The following is a 19,414-nucleotide window of genomic DNA, read 5'->3' on the forward strand; positions in this document are numbered from 1 at the left end:
CCTCTCAGTGAGTCCCCTCAGTTCCTGGCTTCTTGGGGAATCCTTGTGAGCACAAAAAAGCAGTGGAGAACAGATCCTGCCCTGTAGCCTGTCCTCAAGTAAACTCAGTACAGTTTGTTAGATCGTTGTGTACGGCGTGTACTCACTGAGCAGTGTTTGCGTTTGCATTGGATGGTACTTTTAAATGACATTTTTAAAAGCATATTGTAATAATTCAGCTGCCCAAATAAAAATAAAATTAAAACAAAAAAAACCCCAAAAACAACACCAAAAAACACCCCCAAAAATCCCCCAAACCCATATGTGTTACTCTGATTATTTCAGGGTCTTTCCAAAACTGTGGTTCTCTGGCTGTTTTTGGAGAGTGGAAATACATTCAATAAAGCAGTGAAATCCAGAGGGCAGGCAAAACATCTGGGGTGGAATTAAATTAACAAATTAGAGCAGTATCTTCAAATATGAAGAGATAACAACAGCAGTTGATAGATAGATAGATAGTTGACAAGATAGAAAGTGGTAGATTAAAAAAATACATCTAAACAGTTTTAAAAGAGCTGCCTTCTTTGATTTGCATGTGCCAAACGATGTCCTACAACTCTTGCCAAACTACAGCAAAAGCACAGGCATGCTCCCATTTCTCAGTAATTCAGACTTTGCCAAATGTCAGTTGGTCTTCTTTTTTTTTTTTTCATTTGTGTAAAATGCCAAAACTGTACACCGCAAGGTCTGAATTCTTTTTGTTATGTTGCTACATTACATCCTCAGCCCATGAATGAATATATAACCTTGGAAAGAAGAATGAATAAATGCTTATGCCAGTTAAATCCTTCAGTTCAGAGGTGCACACTGAATGCTTGTTGAGAGCTCTTCTTCAGACTTAGCTCACCTATGACTTTGCCATGCAGGAGAAATCCACTATAAATCAATGTTTTACTAGAGATACCAGTCTTTTTAAATTTTTCACGGGGATATGAACACCAAGCAGTTCTTTGGGGAATCTCATTAGTAGGACAGAGGGAAATATGCAGGACAGCAAGCTGAAAGTATGCTGTCTTTCTTCCTGAAAGGCCAAGGCAATTTTCTTCTCAGTTTCAGGTGGGGAGGAGTTCAGATGTGGCCTCTCTTGTAAGGCTGCTGGGCTTATCCCACACATAAACTAGACTTGCCTAATAAGGGTCTTGGCAGAGACCTGTGCATGGATGTAAGGATTTCATAGGAGCCACTGCAGTTTGTCTGTGCTAACACTTGCCCTATAGAATACAAATTCTTCAGGGGCCAGTTACTGTGGTTTTAGGCCAGCTTTGTGCTGGCAAAGCTCGACAGAAAAGATTTAAAACAAGGCTGGATCTGACCCTTAGTCCTTAGACTAAAGTCAATATTTATTCTGTTTGGTGCACTCAGGATTTAGCCTGGAAGACATAAGCTTCCAATTTGTTCACTAGCAAGAACTGTAATATGAGCTACAAATTGAGAAGCAGTAAAAGTAATATTTTGCCAAATTTTATTTTAAAGCTGTTGAGTGTAACCATTTTAATGGTCTGGGGAAAAAAAAAGAGAGAAAAAAGAAAGAAAAGTAGGAATAATTTTGGAGCTCTGCAGTCAATCAGATATACATCCCCTGCATATAGCTCACAAAGGCACTCTCGTTAAAAAAGAAGTAATAGGATAATGTTCCTTTCTAGAAAGTTTTGAAAATCTTGATTTAGTAGGTGCATCTGATGTAAATACAGCTCCTGGTTTCCAAATAATCTTCTCATGTTCAAAGTTTTCATAGAAGTGAAATGTCCCCTTTTGAAGCAGGCAGATAGCACAGCTAATGTGACTATTCCCGGGAAGCTGGCTCTTGGGCCACATTCCTACCAGGAAACCTGACTTGGCACCCAGCCAGGAAGGACTTTGCAGCTCCTGTCAAACAATGTGCTCTGTGCAGCTCCCATACAGCTTCTGATCCGTGTAGGTGGGCTACTCTTACTCACTCCAGCAGAGCTGAGCTATGCCAAAGGTAGTAAAGAAATTGTGCACTTTTATCATCCTTAGTTCCTTGGTTTTTAAATAGGCGGTACTTGTATAAAGAGTTTCTGCCTATCAAATAGTATGTATTTGGTGAAAGGCAGTATTTAAAAGTATATTTGCATTTTTTCTAAAGGAGAAACATTAATCATTTGGGAAAATGAAAGTCTTTTGTTGGTTTAAGCTAGGCTGTGGATGCAGCCAGATGAGATAGAGGCTTGACTGGATAAAACAGACAGAATGCCAATGCTTTGCAGGGTCTTGCATTTCTCCAGTTAGGTCAGTCTCCCATTAGGGAGGGAAAAAAGAAGAAGAGAAATAATATTAAAGCCATCTTTGACACAGGATGGATGGCAGCTCAAACCAAACCAGAAAGTATTATGTTCGTTCTGGAAAGGGATTTATTTTCCCCAGGAGAATGGCTCTTGCCATACTTAAGCCATCAATAATCCCTGTAATTAGTCTATACCTGTTTTGTAGTGTAGGCTGAGAAATTGTATAGAATGTTCTGAAACTGCAGGACTGAAGAATGGCTTAAACTCTGTAACAGAGTTCACAGTCCAGAACAGGAAAGTTTTGGATGTATATTGGTATCATCTTTAGCTGAAATAAAACCATTGCTGTCACACTGCTGTGACTGGCAGATTTCTTCTGTAAAGGTGCTCTCAGTAAAAGGAGTATGGAAAAGAAAGGATACTCCCATCTTCTAGAAATTTCTCCCTCACCATTTGCAAAATTGCCTAATAAGGAGAAGAGTATTTTTCTTTGAAGATGGAAAATAGCTTTATGCTCTCTCAGGGAGGAACATTCACTCTTTTCCCTGTTTCTGCTTTCCCAAGCCACACATTTTCCTTTACGTCTGTGCCTGTATATTGGCATTATTAGCTACATGTATTCAGTGTAGCTCAGCAGCTGGAACTGGTTGGCCACTCACCTGCCATTTCCTCATGAGTCCCTGCCCAGCTGCTCTCTAATAACCACTTCTGATATATTGTAACTCGTGCACAAGGATTCCTTTTTCCATTTGGACCAACACTTTTTATTTGTGGGATAGATTAGGAATTTTTTATTTTAAAAAAAGTATACTTAGATTGCATTTTTCTTCTTTATTTTAGTCAATCAGACAAGAGAGTTGTTTTAAAAATCCATTAGCACATCAAAGGTAAATGACATTATGACCAAAAATACTCTGGTTTGCATTTGATAACTCGCTGTTGTTTTGTACTATAGGGGATTTCTCTATAGTTAAAATTTTTTAAAAGTATTTGCCTAAACCAACATTCCATCAGTTATTGCTGGCCTAACTACTGTTACATTATTTGTACTACTGGTAATTACTTCATAACAGGTGGCGTGGTACTGATTCTATTTGTGTCAAGTTATCAGGCTTTGCTAATTTCCATTTGTTCTTGGAAAGTGTTATTAATAACAACAATTTTAAAGTATTTTTCAATTTTTGTTTATTTTTTCCCATTATAGACATTAGTTTTTAAGCATTTTTTGGTGTCATTCAGTGGAGAAAACATGAGGGCTCTTATTTCTTTCTAATAGTTGCTAATTGAGGATCATTACAATAGTCTATATCCCCTACTCTGAAGCTTATGTGCCAGCTGTTTTTAGAGGTCTTTCTTTAGAGATGTTCTGACTTTTGGCATAAATAAAAACAATAAAGAAATGCTGTCATTGTTGCTTTTATAATCACAATTGAACAAACATCCTTTTCAATGAAACAAAGGCAAAAATCTTTTTTTGAGGAAGGATTTGTCGAAAACTGAAAGGCAGAGTCCTCCTTTGATGGGAGAAATGGTCTTAAGGCAATGAGATGATGTTCAGGCTCCCTCTTCTCTGAGCTGGTCTTTTCAACAAGACAGAGTAGCCTGCAGTGAGGTGACAGCCAGAGAGGTGGCAAGTCATGGGAGTCACAGAAGTCTTTTAACCATGTATTCTGTAATTTTCTTCTGTAAGTTTCCTCTTTGAGAAGGCACACAGGTGTTAACTAATTTGGAAACCTACTCCTGTTTCACTATGTTTTCTTGTCCCTGAATGGTGACACCCTGACCAGAAGTTTGTGCTGGTCCCTGAAACATTTAATGAGAGGCCTGGAGTCTAAAAGTATTAGCTGGAGAGAGGCATTGAAAGGGGATTTGCCAAGGGAATTCAGGGATAATCCAGGCTTAACAAAGGCATAGGAATGAAGAGGTACATTGGCAGCTCTTTTCACTGATTCAGAAAGGTGAGACTTTATTAGTTTAGACTTGCTGTTATTCATCTACACATTAGAAACCCAAGTCCTTTAAAACTATTCATGCTTATAGTCTTCAAATATAATTGCTTAGACCTCTAAGACACAACAATAGATTTTACAGCAGATGGGTAAATGGAATTTTCAGACTTCTGCTGTAAAAAATAGAAGATTTCCAGCATCTATACCTAATGTAAAAAATGCCTTATAATTATTTTTTTTTCTCCACAGGAAATTTGAGGATAGTCATGCCTTTTAGATGTTTGGAAGATGCAGGTAATTACTTTATACTGAAAAAAAAATCAGAAGTGCCTATTACCTGTGTGTTTTCCTGCACTTTGCTATTGTTTCTTTAAGCCAAATTAATTTTCTCCACTGTAGGAATGAAAAGTATTCCAGTATCTCTAATACTGATTTTTTTACCCTTTTCCTTGCTGTTGATAAATCATGGGTGTCTTTATGATTCTCACTATTTTATCCAGAAAATATCCTATGTTTGGATAGCATGAAAATGGAAAGCAAACATTTTACTTCAAATTCAAATGGTGTACTTTTCTATGAAAATCATACCTCTGAGCTTTTGGTCTTTTTATTAGAGCTGTAGAAATCTATTGCATTTAAGCATTAAAAATGCATGTATACCTGGATGGAATTGTTTCAACAGTGAAATCTAAATTGCTGAAGTCACATAAACACAGTCTCTAATATATCCTTTACATCTAGCAAGACATTCCCACTAGAATTTAACGTAGCGATTTGAGGATGGAGTTGGGGAAAGGTACCAGTAGTGCTATGTTTGAACTGCCTCTTTGATGTCTCTTTTTTGACTGTTTAAAAGTAGTTTAGAATGGTGAACAACACCTTCTTATAAAACCAGTTAGATGATCTAAGGTAAGAAGTACCTCACTTCAGCAATTTTTTTAGCAATATTCGATATATACCCCAAGGTGACTGTGAGAAACAAGCACCTCCATAGTGGAGGGCCATGTGCATAGACAACCTCAGTGTCAGGAGCACCTGTCATGATATGGGAAGATTTCTTCTCTGTTCAACCTACTTTGACTTGAGAGGAAGGCCAGGTGCATGTCTGAACTGTAGGTGAGTAATACTGGATAAGGTAATTCCCATTCACAGAGTTAGGCTTCTGTTTTCAGCAGTGATTTGCTGGAAGAGCTTTGAAAGTATGTGGTGGACTTTTTGTGATCAAGCCTTTAAAATGTCCCCTGAAAGCCTTACAAAACTGTTTAATTTGGAAAGTGAAGGTCTCTATTTTCTATTCCTAGAGCTGCTATTTGGTAGTGACTATGCTTGTGTGCAGTCTCTGGGGCCATTCTTTACTGTGTCTTCTCACAGAAGGGAGTTTTATGAAATGAATTACCTTTGCTGAAGTCTGTCAGTAATTTACATGTAAGGCTAAACAGAAGTGCAAGTGACTGCACTGGTGTTGTTTAGTATGGCTGTACTAACTGCTGTGTGCGGGTTTGTTTGTTTTTTTTTTTGTTTTATATTTCTTTACAGATAGCTGTGTCACCATGGAAAAGATGAAAAGAACTTTCCTCTAGGAGATCACAAGTATCTCTGGATTATTCTGTGTCCCAGTATTTAATAACAATGGAACATGTCCAAATGCTATAAGAAACCTTTGCAAATGTATAGTAAACTGTTTAGGAAAGTTCATGCCATGAACAGAACTGTGTAATACTCTCATTAGTGTACAGACACAAATCTAATGCCTATAGACTACTGCGTGGAAAGTTCCAAAGAGAAAGAAAAGTCTGTGAACTTGCAACAGCCCTGGAAAAATGGGAGCAACAAAACTTTAAAAAGCACAGCTTTGGGCACACTCCATGTGTCTGCACAGCTTTCAAGTGAACTAGCACTTAAGACCTTGTGTAACAAAATGGACACTGGGGAAACGGCTATAGGGCAAAAAGCTACCTCAAGGTCTGGAGAAACTGCTAAAGTACCAAGTAGATGGAGGCAAGAGCATCCAGCTGTTATTAAGATGAGCACTTTCGGCAGTCAAGAAGTACAGCGGCAACCACAAATAGATCACGAGCAAGTAGGAAACACAGCATCAGCACAACTTTTTAGTTCTGGGAAACTGGTATCGTCAAATGAAGCTGCACAGCAAGTCACAGAGAAGCAATATCCACAGCATCGTCCAAGCCCTTACTCATGTCAACATTCACTTTCCTTTCCACAGCATTCATTGCCACAAAGCTTCTTGCAAAACATAAAGCCACATCAGAGCTTGGAAGGCCCTCCATGGCAGTTTCCTAGCCACTTGCAATCAGTTGCCTCAGAGGACTTGTTTCCTTTTCATATGCATAGCCATAGTGGAGGTTTCTCCAGGAAGAAGATTTCAAGTTTGAACCCTGCATACAGCCAATATTCACAGAAATCTTTAGAACAATCAGAAGATGCTCACAAAAAAGAGCACAAACCCAAAAAGCCTGGCAAGTACATTTGTCCTTACTGTAATCGGGCCTGTGCCAAACCTAGTGTACTTAAAAAGCATATTAGGTCTCATACTGGTGAGCGACCATACCCTTGTGTCCCTTGTGGTTTCTCCTTCAAGACAAAAAGCAACCTTTACAAACACAGGAAGTCACATGCCCATGCAATTAAGGCAGGGTTGGTACCTTTCACAGAGTCAGCAGTCTCTAAATTGGACCTGGATGCCAGTTACATTGATGTGGAAGCTGAAATACATTCAGATGGAGAGCAGAGCACAGACACTGATGAAGAGACCTCACTCCTAATGGAAGGGTCTGACAAACTGAGCCCCGTCTCGCAGCTCCCACTGGACATTGCTAGCAGGAGTGGTTTTCACTCCTCCATGGAAGAGTCCTTGATGGGACCGATGAAAGTCCCCATTTTGATTATCCCTAAAAGTGGGATTCAGTTACCCAGTGAGAGTTCACCATATATTAGCTCTGATATGTTGCAAACCCCATCCTTAAGTACCAAGTCTGATGACTCTCATACAGTTAAACAGCGACTTGCACTAAGACTGTCAGAGAAAAAAGGACAAGATTCTGAGCAGTCATTAAACCTCCTGAGCCCACACAGTAAGGGAAGCACTGACTCTGGCTATTTCTCCCGCTCAGAAAGCGCCGAGCAGCAAATTAGCCCACCAAATACAAATGCAAAGTCTTACGAAGAAATAATTTTTGGGAAGTTCTATAGGATTAATCAAAGGACAGCACTAACTGTAGCCACAGCAAATCAGGAACACAGTTTAATGGGTAGAAAGGGCAGAACAGACCCATCACCTCTTTTAAATAACAGATTAGATATCAAGATGCTTGAGGAACATATTTCTCACCTGACTCCAAATAAAGAGGAATTCATTGACTCCAGTAATTTGAGCACTATTAAGTCTACACAGGTTTATCCAGGCAGCAATACAGAATGTAGACAATCCCAGACCACGTCATCCATCAAAAGTGAATCCAGCTTGTACCAAGTCAGTCAGCAGGGTGATGTGCCTGTCCTTCTAGAGCCCCCAGTAGATTCCTCTCCTCTTATTAGGAGTAACTCCATGCCAACCTCTTCTGCAAACAGCCTAAGTATTCCCCCGTCTCTGAGAGGAAGCCATTCATTTGATGAGAAAATTACTGGCTCTGATGATGTATTTTATCCCGGGACAGTGGGAATATCCCACCAAAGAATGCTGAGAAGGCAGGCTGCCTTTGAACTGCCATCTGTACAGGAGGGACATTCGGATTCAGACTATCATGGAAGACCAGGGAAAAATATCATTATTGCTTCCAGCAGACAGACAGCATGTGACAAAGGACCATCCTTAAAAGAGAAGAAAGGAGACAAGACCTTTTATGACTATGATGCCAGTGGAAAGCACTACAGGAAGTGGGAAGAATTTGAAGCTCAGAAGCAGAACTACAGGGACTCACCATCCTTAGGTGGGATGAACAAAGGGGGAGAGTTTTTTATTGATGCACTTGGACAATCTCAGCCAGTGCCATCCATGCTTGGAACAACTTTTGAAAATAGAAAGCGCAGGAAAGAGGAGAGTGTTGGAGATGAGGAAGACAGTCCTATGATTTGCAGCAGTACAACTGGCACCCCAGGGGGAATTCAGCCTTTGGACTTCGATCCCAAATCCCAAATTCAGGAAGTGCCAAGAAGTGCGTTTGCCCTCCAAGGCCTAGAGAACGCTCCCCATTGCCATGTGGAGCGTTTTGAAATGTGCAGGCCTTACTTGCAGTCTGGAAGTCCAGCAGCTTCTTTGGAAGACTCATCCCTTACTGCAGAGCAAGAAAAGGCTGTAGAATCACTGGTTAGAAAGCCCCCTGGAAATGTCATCTCTGTCATTCAGCACACAAACTCGTTGAGCAGGCCAAACTCATTTGAAAGGTCTGAATCTACAGAACATATTGCATGCCAGCAGGAAAAGATGTATTCACCATCTGAAACATGCGAGAGTGAGATTTGTGAGTCCCCGATGAGCCCAGACCGAGCTCCACAAATGGAAAGTGCTGACACTGGTAAGCCATCCCCATCCCAGCAGCCTCAGCCGTGTCATATGCAGCCCAGGTTGGTTCGCCAGCACAACATACAGGTACCTGAAATTCGTGTCACAGAGGAGCCAGATAAGCCTGAAAAAGATAAAGAAGTGCAGAGTAAAGAGCAGGAGAGACCCACTGAAGAATTCCAGTGGCCCCAGAGAAGTGAAACCCTTTCTCAACTTCCAGCTGAAAAGCTACCACCCAAAAAGAAGCGTTTAAGACTGGCTGACATGGAGCACTCCTCTGGGGAATCCAGCTTTGAGTCTACAGGTACAAGTCTCTCTCGCAGCCCTAGCCAAGAAAGTAATTTGTCCCACAGTTCAAGTTTTTCAATGTCCTTTGAAAGAGAAGAGAATATGAAGTTCATCACACCTTCCAAACAAGATGAATTTGGAAAACAGTCTGAGTTTTTAACAGTTCCAGCAGGTGCTTACTCACTTTCCGTCCCTGGGCATCACCATCAGAGGGAAATGAGACGCTGCTCATCTGAACAGATGCCCTGTCCTCATGCTGCTGAAATCCCAGAGATCCGAAGCAAATCCTTTGATTATGGGAACCTGTCTCATGCCTCTTCAGCTGGAACACCTACTGTGGCATTGTCTCCATCCCGAGAAAGGAAGAAATGCTTCTTGGTTCGCCAGGCTTCCTTCAGTGGTTTTCCAGAGATTTCTCAGACTGATCAGAGCACAGAGCAAAGTATAAAGCAGGAGCAGATGGAACATTCACAGGTTGGTCTTCGCTCTTCCCAGCTTGTCTGGCATCACTCTCCTTCCTCTGTACTTCAGCCCATTCAGGTAGATGACTCTGGAAAACAGGCTATTGGCTCTTGTGCTCAGCTTAGTAATAGCTCATCCCACCTTGCCCAGCAACAGGCTCTTGTTGCAGACAGCCCGGAAATGTTAAGGACTCCCTTAATCCAACAAGCACCTTATATTCCTAGCAAACATCCATCAGAGCAGCAGCAGCTATTTGCACATCAGGAAAAAGTCCCATTTCCCCCTATTCATAGCACCTTGTTTCAGTTTCCCTATCCAGCTGTCTGCATGGTTCACTTACCACCGTCTCAGCAGCCTATCTTGTGGCAGTCCTGCACAGAACCTCTGCACTTCCAGCATCAATTTGTACAACAGCTGCAAAAATCTTACGTCAAACAGGCTTTCCAAATAGACGTACCTCCAAGTTATCACCTGGAACATGCACCTGAGCTTATTGGAAAGAAGGCAGCTGATTATGTGCATGCTAAAGAGCAAGCATACCAGCATTACTCAGGAACATCTGGGCCATATTCAAAAAATACTCTTGCTAAGTACCAGTCAGACCATAGCATTAAACCAACAGATACCTCCTCTGAGCAGCATCTTCAGACAGATTTTGACTCCCCAAGTGATGGATCTGTACAGTCTTTGCCAGGAACAGTTGTTCCCGTCAGGATTCAAACCCATGTGCCATCTTATGGTAGTGTCATGTACACAAGCATTTCCCAGATCCTTGGACAGAGTAACAGTCCTGCAATTGTGATTTGTAAAGTTGATGAGACAGTTTCTCAAAGAACATTGGCAACTAATGCAACCATGCAAGGAATTGGATTTAACATAGCTCAGATGTTGGGTCATCATGGAGGACTAGAAAAATACCCTTTGTGGAAAGTGCCACAGACACTTCCACTTGGACTGGAGCCACCAATTCCCTTGTGTTTGCCTTCGACTTCTGACATGGCTTCTACCTTGGGAGGAAGCAAACGAATGCTTTCCCCTGCCAGCAGCTTGGAGCTCTTCATGGAGACCAAGCAGCAGAAACGAGTCAAAGAAGAAAAAATGTATGGGCAGATAGTTGAGGAACTAAGTGCAGTTGAGTTGACTAACTCAGATATAAAGAAAGATTTTCCAAGAATGCAGAAGCCTCAACTAGTAAGGCAGAGCTGTGCTACTGAGCCAAAAGAAAGTCTGCCATCCATGTCATCCTCTTCATCGCTGTCATCCTCAACATCTCAAGATTTCCCACCTGTCAGCATGGCAGGAGCTGATGCATTCCCACTGAGCAGAGAGAAACTCTCCAGTTTTGATTCTGCATCACCGGGACAGAAGTCCAGTGGCCTATCTGAAGGAAGAGACTCACCAGAGGAGTTGGATGTGGATGAAACAGCCTCAGATATGAGCATGAGTCCACAGAGGTCTTCATTGCCACCAGGAGAAATTCAGGCAGAAGACCAACTGAAACATCAAAAATTACCTCTTGGAATGTTAGTCCAGGTGTCATCTAATACTGTTGGGAAAGTCACAGCCTCAACCATTCTCCTGACAGATGTAGCAGATTTTCAACAGATCCTTCAGTTCCCAAGTCTGCGTACTACGACTACTGTGAGCTGGTGTTTCTTAAACTATACCAAACCCAATTACACTCAACAACTAACCCTCAAAGCTTCTGTTTATGCTTCATGGTGTATAAGTTCATGTAACCCAAACCCATCTGGGCTAAGTACAAAGACCACTTTAGCGCTTTTAAGGTCCAAGCAAAAAAACACCACGGAAATCTACACCCTGGCTGCTATGCACAGACCTGGAGCTGGTAAACTGACATCATCAAGTGCATGGAAGCAGTTTGCTCAGGTAAATAAGAAATTTTAATAAAATTAAATTCATATATGTTTATGTTAGAAATTTATAGTAAACTATAAAATGCAAGTTAATGATTTATATTTTTTACAAAAAAAAAAAAATCCCCACTGGGAAATCAGCCACTGACATCTTCCCAAGACAACTTTTGAGCCTCAGTTTATACTTCTGCAAGCTCTGCTACTTCTGCTGTCTCTGTCTCTGTCTCCATTTTCAAAATCAGATGCAAAAAGTGAGGCTTTTAAAGCCCTCCCTTCATGTGTGCCAGAACCTGATACATTATCTCCTTTTATTTTGCCCTTTGTTTTTCCCAATTTAAACAGTGTCAGACACAAACATCCATGTGTGTTTGTAAGAAAAGATTAAGATAAAATTGGGTACAGATCTTCAGATCCATTTAATGTCTTTTACATATTGACTCTTCCTCATGGATTAAGCATTTGCTAATGGTTCCAGGGAAAATTCTGTAATGGCAATAAATTAACTTCTGAGGCTTTTCCGTATCTATTTTCCATGATTTTTTTTTCCTAAGGAAAGATACAGTATTGTCTTTTCTGTCAAGACTGTCATAAAAATTTGTCCATGTTGCCTCCTCCGTTATTCTCTGTCAAATTAAATGGGGCAGATTAATTTATCGTATAGAGTTGCACCAAAATGAGAGTTTGGCTTTGACCTGGTATGTTAAAAGTATTTGAAATGAAGTGTGCGTTTATTGTATGCTCCAGAAGTAACACCCTTCCTTGACTTTGTTCTACAGATGAAACACGAGCCATTCTTCTTGTTTGGCAGCAAGCTTGAAAAGAAAGTAGTGGGGAATATTATAAAAGAAAGAGTAAAAGGAGACATTCATGGAGATAAAGACATTACATCCAAACAAACTGAGCCGATACGAATTAAAATCTTTGAAGGAGGGTAAGAAAATATAACTGGAAATTTCAAGCTCAGCCTGTCACTTTAAAGACATTTGAAAATGAATGTGAATGAAGTAGAATGTGAACAGTCTCCTGTATTCTTGCCATGTCTTCTAGCTCCCAAGTATTTTCTTTTTTGCGTATTTGTCAGTCTTAAAACGCACTGCAGGGTACCTGTATACTCAGTTTGGGCTCTACTTTGCTTTTAAAACAATTGTTTTCCATCTGTGTGAGAGCACTCATTCAAAATTACTGCTTTAATTCCTTAAGTCATAAGGAAGTGGATGAACTGTTGACATTTTGATATTTTCTATGCCATTTCTTTGTATTTAATGACTTCCATGAGGATGTGCTTCCATTTTTTAGGCACTGTGTATTCCACTTAGATGAACGGGTAGACCAGGCGTGCTTAGTCTTATTTTTGTAATATTGTATTATTTACTGAGGATGGATTTTGGAGATAAAATGTTAGATGCCAATGAAATCTATTCCATAGATCTGCCATGTATGGTTTATAAAATAATGTTTAATTTTACTGTGGCAATCTATAACTCAAGTGATAACAGAAGCAACAAAGAGGGGAAAGCCAATTAACATTGTTTTGAGGCTTAAGAAACTTGTTAAGAAAGGAAAATTAAATAGACACTTGTTTGTCTCTGCAGTATACTCTAAAGTGGAAGATACTGTTTAGTTTCTTTTACAGAATTCTGACACAATGAAATTAGTTTGCCACTTTTTAGTAGTGTGTAGTCAGGTGGCTAAACAAGATGTGTTTTTCTGTTTTACCAAATTCAGATGCTCCCACAGTACTGTTTTATTAGGGTAACTAGATAGGTCAGGAGTGAGATGTGAGAAATTCATTCATCCTTTTCCTTCTGTCAGTTTGTAGCCTTTAAAAATCTCAATTTTCCTTCACTGACATTGTGTTTTTGTCTAAAATTGTATAATCTCCATCAGATTACTGTTGCCATTTCTCTGTAGCTTGCAACACTAGAGTATAGCCTGTATCTTGCCTGAAAAGGCTATTTTGGAGATTTTTATTGGTGTGCTGGCCCAGGCACCCTTGTCCTGACTGTTCTCTGTAGTTATGCTTTGTCCTAGTACCTAAGACTGGCTTTACAAGAGTGACCCAAATTCAGTGGTAGCCCAAGTTTACAATAAATTTAAAGAGCTGTTGCCTCAATTCACACCCACTTTGAAATACAAAATTTGCCTGCTTCCCACTTTGTACCATTATGAATTTGGATGACCCAGCTGAAGATAGTCTGCCTTGATGTAAGCTGCATGATAAGAGGTTAGAAGTGTAAAAGTGTGTTAAGAAAAGCAACTTAAAGCAGGATTCAGATGAGTGTGAGCTGTAGCTGATCACTCTATAAAAAACTCCTACTATCTAATACTTCAAGAAATTTTGTGTGTTACTTGCACTACCTTAAGTTTTCCTGTACACCAATAAGGTTTATGGAACTATTTGAGTAAAATCATATAATTCACACTTCACCTAGAAATGTCTCCTGGTAATACTTGGCTATGTTTAGATACCCTTTGAGTAAAACAAAACATAAGAAACCTTGATGTGCACATTAATTTCTGGAGTGGGGAGAGCAAATATTCTGTGCAATAGTTTGGGACTTCCTCAATAGAAACATAAACTTCAAAACTGCAGCAAATGACGTGATGCAGTGTCAGTAGGTCCACTCTTCACTCACACATCATAACTTTATGGTACATTTTACAAGAATTATTTGTGGAAGAATAGATTTGTTCTTTCCATTCTAGACGTTCATTTGGCTATTTTTTAAACTGATGTAATAGATATTATTGTCATGTCTTGCACTGCTTTCTTCCTGGTTACTGAATTTTTCCTTCTTTTCAAGTTATTGTCTATGACTTCTTAAAGCGAGTTTGACATGGGTGGGTTTCTATGCTTGCTTCTTCTTGGCTGTTTGTTGAGCTATTTTGTTCTTCTGTCTTCAAGCACATCTTCATCTCTCTCAGCACACAGTGCAATGAGCAATATAGCAAATGTCTGTTGTCTTCGTGTCACATTTTCTCTCCTGGACAGACAAGCATGGATGGTCATGTCTTGTTTCAGCAGGATATTTTGGTTTTGGTTTTCGGTTTTCATGGGGAATGGGTTTCCTTAGGCTTTGTGATTGCTTTTGTTTCATAGGTCTAAAGAAGGCAGCTAGCTGAGCAAGATCTGTGGCTGTCTGCTTTTGGTTTGTGGGAAAGCCTGTCCACCTGGCAGGGAAGTGCAGCTCTGCAGCTGCCTTGTGCCAGTGGGGTGGAGCATTCATATGGCAGCTGGGCAAAAAGCAGATAGCTTGGGCTGGGGATGAGTGAGAAGCTGAAGAAGCAAAATCAGAATTGAGGCAAAAGGTAGATCATAGAATCACAGAGTTGTTACCTCTAAGATCATTGGGTCCAACTGTCAGCCAGATTTCACAGCAGATCACCACCTCGCTGCAGAAATTTCATCAAGACCATTTTGTAACCATTGTAGCAGGGAGTTGGGAAGGAAGAAACTAACCACTGCATTATTATACCACTGCAGGTGGCTTGATTCGAGTGAAATTATCTGAATCACAAGATCTGCTTTCCATCATCTGTGACTGCAGATGTGACTGATGGGATATGAAGCCGTATTTCTCAAAGAAAAGCAGTAATTTGAAGTTCAGTCCTTGCTGCAGTAGAATTAGTTACTAATGGTGTGCAAAGAAAGGACAGGACAAGTATGCCTGCTCATCTGACACCTACCTTAAAGACATTATCAGCTGACAGCAAGAATTCACAGTTTGCTTATGTTTGTACTTTCATATCTACCAGTAATAGACTCTAATTGAAAAATCCAAATAAAATAACATTTTGGATAGAAATTGCAGGACTCTGAGACTTGTTAATGCTTTTTAACTCAAGAGCTCCATCCTAGTCAAATTCAGAGAGGCAATGGCCAAAGTCCTTACATGGATGTTATGTAGTAAGAAGGGGGAAATTACTCAAAGCTTTGAGAGAGGCACATGTTAGCAGTAAGATCTAATATTCCTGAGGTCTAAAAGGTAATCACCACAGACTCAGACTTCTGGTCTTAGTTTTTGCACTAGCCCTTCTTTAAATGTCAAGTTTGTGTGTGTCATTTCTCTTACAGTCATTGTTATGATGAAGCATACTTAAGGAGTCAAGGTCAGTTGTGGCCAAAAACCATCTATATGAATGATGAAGAGACACATGTTTTATCATTGTCTTTGTGTCCAATGGGATCTGACAGGTGACAGAAGCCAGTGGAATGAGGTCAAGCAGAAGAAGAGCAGAGATGGAGCAACAGAAAAGCACATGTAATAGCACAGCATTTATCTTACCAGTATCAATCAGGGGTGGTATGAATAGGCTCCATCCCAGCAAAATCAGACTGTAAGGAGAGATGAAGAGAAGATAAAATAGCAGTATTTCAAATAATAATGGGCTTTAATTTTTGTTTTGTCTGTGGGAGAAAGCTTGGAGGTAGCTGATGAAGCAGTGGATAGAGAGATGGCTAGCAGTCATTGGCACGTGCAAATGAAGGAGAACCTGGGAAATGGGGCAGCCAGACAACCAAGACTCCAAAAATGTTGTACAGAAAACCTGCTAGAGAGATGACTAAATGTTAAATTACATTAGACTATGACTGTTTTGCCCATGCTGCCAGGGACAATGAAGGAAATGGGAGAGGTACAACTTTGCTTGAAATTAGATGAAAAAACCTGAATTTAGGCATCCACATTTGAAAGAGGAGCTGATGTGTTTAAAAGATAAGAAGATGGGCTTGAGAACAGGACACTGGTTTATGTTTTTCTAAGATATTAACTTCAGAATTTATATTGCCGATGATATAGCTAAACATATGGGAAAGTGTTCATCTAAGAGCAGCACACTTGAAAAATGTTCCACCTCTACAACTCAAAAATTGCCACTTTTTTCTTGTAGAGTTATCATCACATTAACAGAATCTTTCACACAGTCCCTTTTTTATTTAAAGTACTGAATGTCAGTACCAATGATATATTGTGGGCTGTGCATCCACAGAATGACTGAAAGTACTTTGTGCTGCTTAGGAAGAGGGCAATAGAGGACAGAGGGCAGAAAAAATATTTCACAGTTCTTACATTTCCTGGATTTTACTTTGGGTGAATGAAGATGGAATTCTTCCCCAGGGGAATGCCCAGTAGTCTTCAAACCTCAGAACAGCCTGAGTAGATTCCCTAGACTCTTTTAGATTTCAGTATTAACAATTCAACATGACAGTAAAGGCAATGTATAGCTTTGCAAAGATTTTCATATCTTATTTATTTTCTAACAACACTCCATATGATCAGCAAAAACAGCATAAAATCTTGTGTTTGTGCTAAGAAAAGTTTCAGTAATAGCTTTCTTCAAACTATTTCTTCAAATGTTTGACATTTACCATTTTATGTCTAAAGCGTCACATACCTGAATCAGCTCAACTCGGTGTCTCTTTAGGGAGCAATTTATCTTTGGGAATGTCAGGAATCTGTAATGTGAATGCATACATCCTTGTTCGTCATCCATGTTCCCTTTATGCTTAATGAGAAGAAACAGGCATTACCAGGATGTGATTTATCTGATCCCAAGGGATAAATGCACTAAAATAGTTAAATGAACCGTGCTGCAAAACAGCGCTCTTTTCAGAGAGCTGTGTGTCTGTGCTGCACAAGACTACAGTGGGCTGAAATAAATCCAACCTGCAGGCTTATATTTGGAGTTGTGTCTATAGGAATGGCTGCTCATTGGTTTTCTGACAAGGTGTTTATATTGCTCTCCTCCTGCAACCTGTTGGTGAAACCTGTTGGTCTCATATTGTTTAAGTACATTGGGACCAGTACATTCTCTGAAAGCCAAATACATTATGGGTTCCAGACTGAAAATTCAGTAGTTCCTTTGGACTTCTGTGAGTTTGCTTTGATGATGAGGATCAGATGCTTAGAAGTGATGTTTGTACATGTATGAGACCTAGACTCTGTATAACTTAAATACTTGCTCTCTTTCAACAGGTATAAATCAAATGAGGATTATGTCTATGTCAGAGGTCGTGGCCGAGGAAAGTACATTTGTGAAGAATGTGGCATTCGCTGTAAAAAGCCAAGCATGCTCAAAAAACATATCCGCACTCACACTGATGTCCGGCCTTATGTATGCAAGTTGTGCAATTTTGCCTTCAAAACTAAAGGTACTTGACCCTTTTTGCTGAACTCTTGCCACTTCTGGAGCTATTTTGCTCTCTGGGATCCAATAACCCATTGCAGTCAAGGGGAGTATTTTCTTCAGAATAAAATTGTGTTTATGTATACAGGGCTGGATAAGAGAATTTGTTCTCTTCTGTTTAATTGATCCAGGGATTTTATAAGACTCTGAGACTCCTTGGATAGCTTCATTAAGACACCTACAGGCTCTTGGCTGGTCCTTCTGTCTTCAGAGAAAATGTAGTAGCATAAGAACCACCCTGAAAAATAATACTCTATCAACATTGTTACATGGTGCAAATTTTAATTGCAGTAACACTTGAATGCTACCAGGACACCACACTTCTTAGGACATAATGTAGAAGCAGAGCATCAGCTGCTGAGGAATACATGCCTTCACAGGCTTTACAGTGGGTCAGTTTCAAGTTTATAAATAATGTATGTCTCCCAGATGGGCCACTCCATCCACTGTGGCATTAATTATGAATAGAGATCTGATAGCTTCTGTTCACATGTATTTATCAGCACAGAAAAAAGCTTCCATTTGTCACCCTGAGGCCACAGATAATGATATTCTTTGGAATTCAGATTTGTGATGCAACTATCTCCTTGAAAGGAAAAATCCTTTCCTTGGTATCATTTCTTTGTAGCACAGCCTAAATGAGCCTTATAGTGTCAGTTTCTTAGTTTTAGTCTTAGTCTTACATTTTCAGTTTTTTGTCTTCCTTTGGCAGACAAAAGAAATGGATTCTGGTCCCAGTGCAGCTTAACTCATAGAGGGAGAAAGGAGGCTGAAGGAAATTTCTCCCAAGATCCCAGTGCAGCTTCATGACTGTTTTGAGGATTGAGAATTGTAATAGTTTCCATGATTCCAGCACTTCTTCCTGTGACAAAGATGGGAATAGCAGATGAGGGGTAGTAGACCCATCAACCTAGTTTGAGAACTTTCATGTGCATGTAGAGACAAAGACAAGGAGCTGCTTGTTTGTAGTCCCAGTAGACCATTTGGTGAGCTGTTCTCATATCATTGCTTACATTTGACATTGCTGGAGGAATAGGTCTTGAGGATGGGCTTGAAGTACATGGCAGTGTTGTAGGTTTACAGCTGTGTTCAGAGAGGACATTCCGGGAGCAAGAGATGGCATGGAAAAATAAAGAGACATTGCTTACTGAGTCTGGCATTTCTGACAAAGAAGAAGAAGCATGGAGGAGGTGGTTTGCTATAGCACAAAAAGGGAATGAGTAGCAAGAGACTAGGTTAGCCTTCGAAGTACAAGAAGTGTTTAACTGATGTATAACTGGTTATAAGCAGTTGTCAGCCTCATAACTGTTGTTGCTATTTTGCTGAGAACAGTAGGGGGAAAAACTTTCAGAGGTGCTTGGGTTTTCAGTTTTTCTGAGCATTTAGCCATCCAGAAGCAGCAATGGCCAAGTCAGACTTTTCATGCAGTGCACAGGCAGAAGAAACTCCTACTGAGAAGGGAATTATTTAACTAGCTGGAGCTGAAAGTCAGAGGAGAAGAGCCTGGCTTGTGAATTTCTAAGCACACGTGCACTATGCAACAGAGGGGTTCACTGTTCCTGCCCCAAGAGGGCATGTGCCACAACACCATCTGGAGATGCTGGCTGGGGTCCTGCAAGCAGCATAAATGCATTTCCAGAGGACTTTCCCTGAGATAAGAAACACCATGTCTTGGTAGTGAGTTGGGTTTGTTTGTGCCATGCTTTCCCTTTTGGGTGTTGCAAATGAGACTGAAGTGGCAAATAGATTAGAGAGGTATTCTCTTGCTTGTGCTTTGTGCTCGAGATTCTTTGTCATGAAATGTCTCTTGGGGCCAATCTCAACCCAAATATTTTATCTGTGAAAAAG

The 19,414-nt window shown here is 40.2% G+C and overlaps 1 protein-coding gene across 10 annotated transcripts in view; it reads left to right on the top strand.

Annotated features, from left to right (window-relative positions):
* HIVEP2 (HIVEP zinc finger 2) overlaps positions 1 to 19,414 on the top strand; it is a 135,121-nt gene that overhangs the window by 105,047 nt on the left and 10,660 nt on the right. For 9 of the 10 annotated variants that reach the window (XM_062490076.1, XM_062490083.1, XM_062490075.1 and 6 more), the window contains 4 exons: positions 4,484 to 4,528; positions 5,771 to 11,393; positions 12,157 to 12,311; positions 17,356 to 17,531. In XM_062490076.1, coding sequence (XP_062346060.1) covers positions 5,982 to 11,393; positions 12,157 to 12,311; positions 17,356 to 17,531 — 5,743 coding nt within the window. In that variant the 5' untranslated portion in view covers positions 4,484 to 4,528; positions 5,771 to 5,981. Of the gene's footprint in view, positions 1 to 4,483; positions 4,529 to 5,219; positions 11,394 to 12,156; positions 12,312 to 17,355; positions 17,532 to 19,414 lie in introns of those variants that run through there. The other variant, XM_062490085.1, reaches the window with a different exon arrangement.

This window comes from Cinclus cinclus, chromosome 3 (genome assembly GCF_963662255.1).
Source record: "Cinclus cinclus chromosome 3, bCinCin1.1, whole genome shotgun sequence".
Classification (NCBI taxonomy): Eukaryota; Metazoa; Chordata; class Aves; order Passeriformes; family Cinclidae; genus Cinclus; species Cinclus cinclus.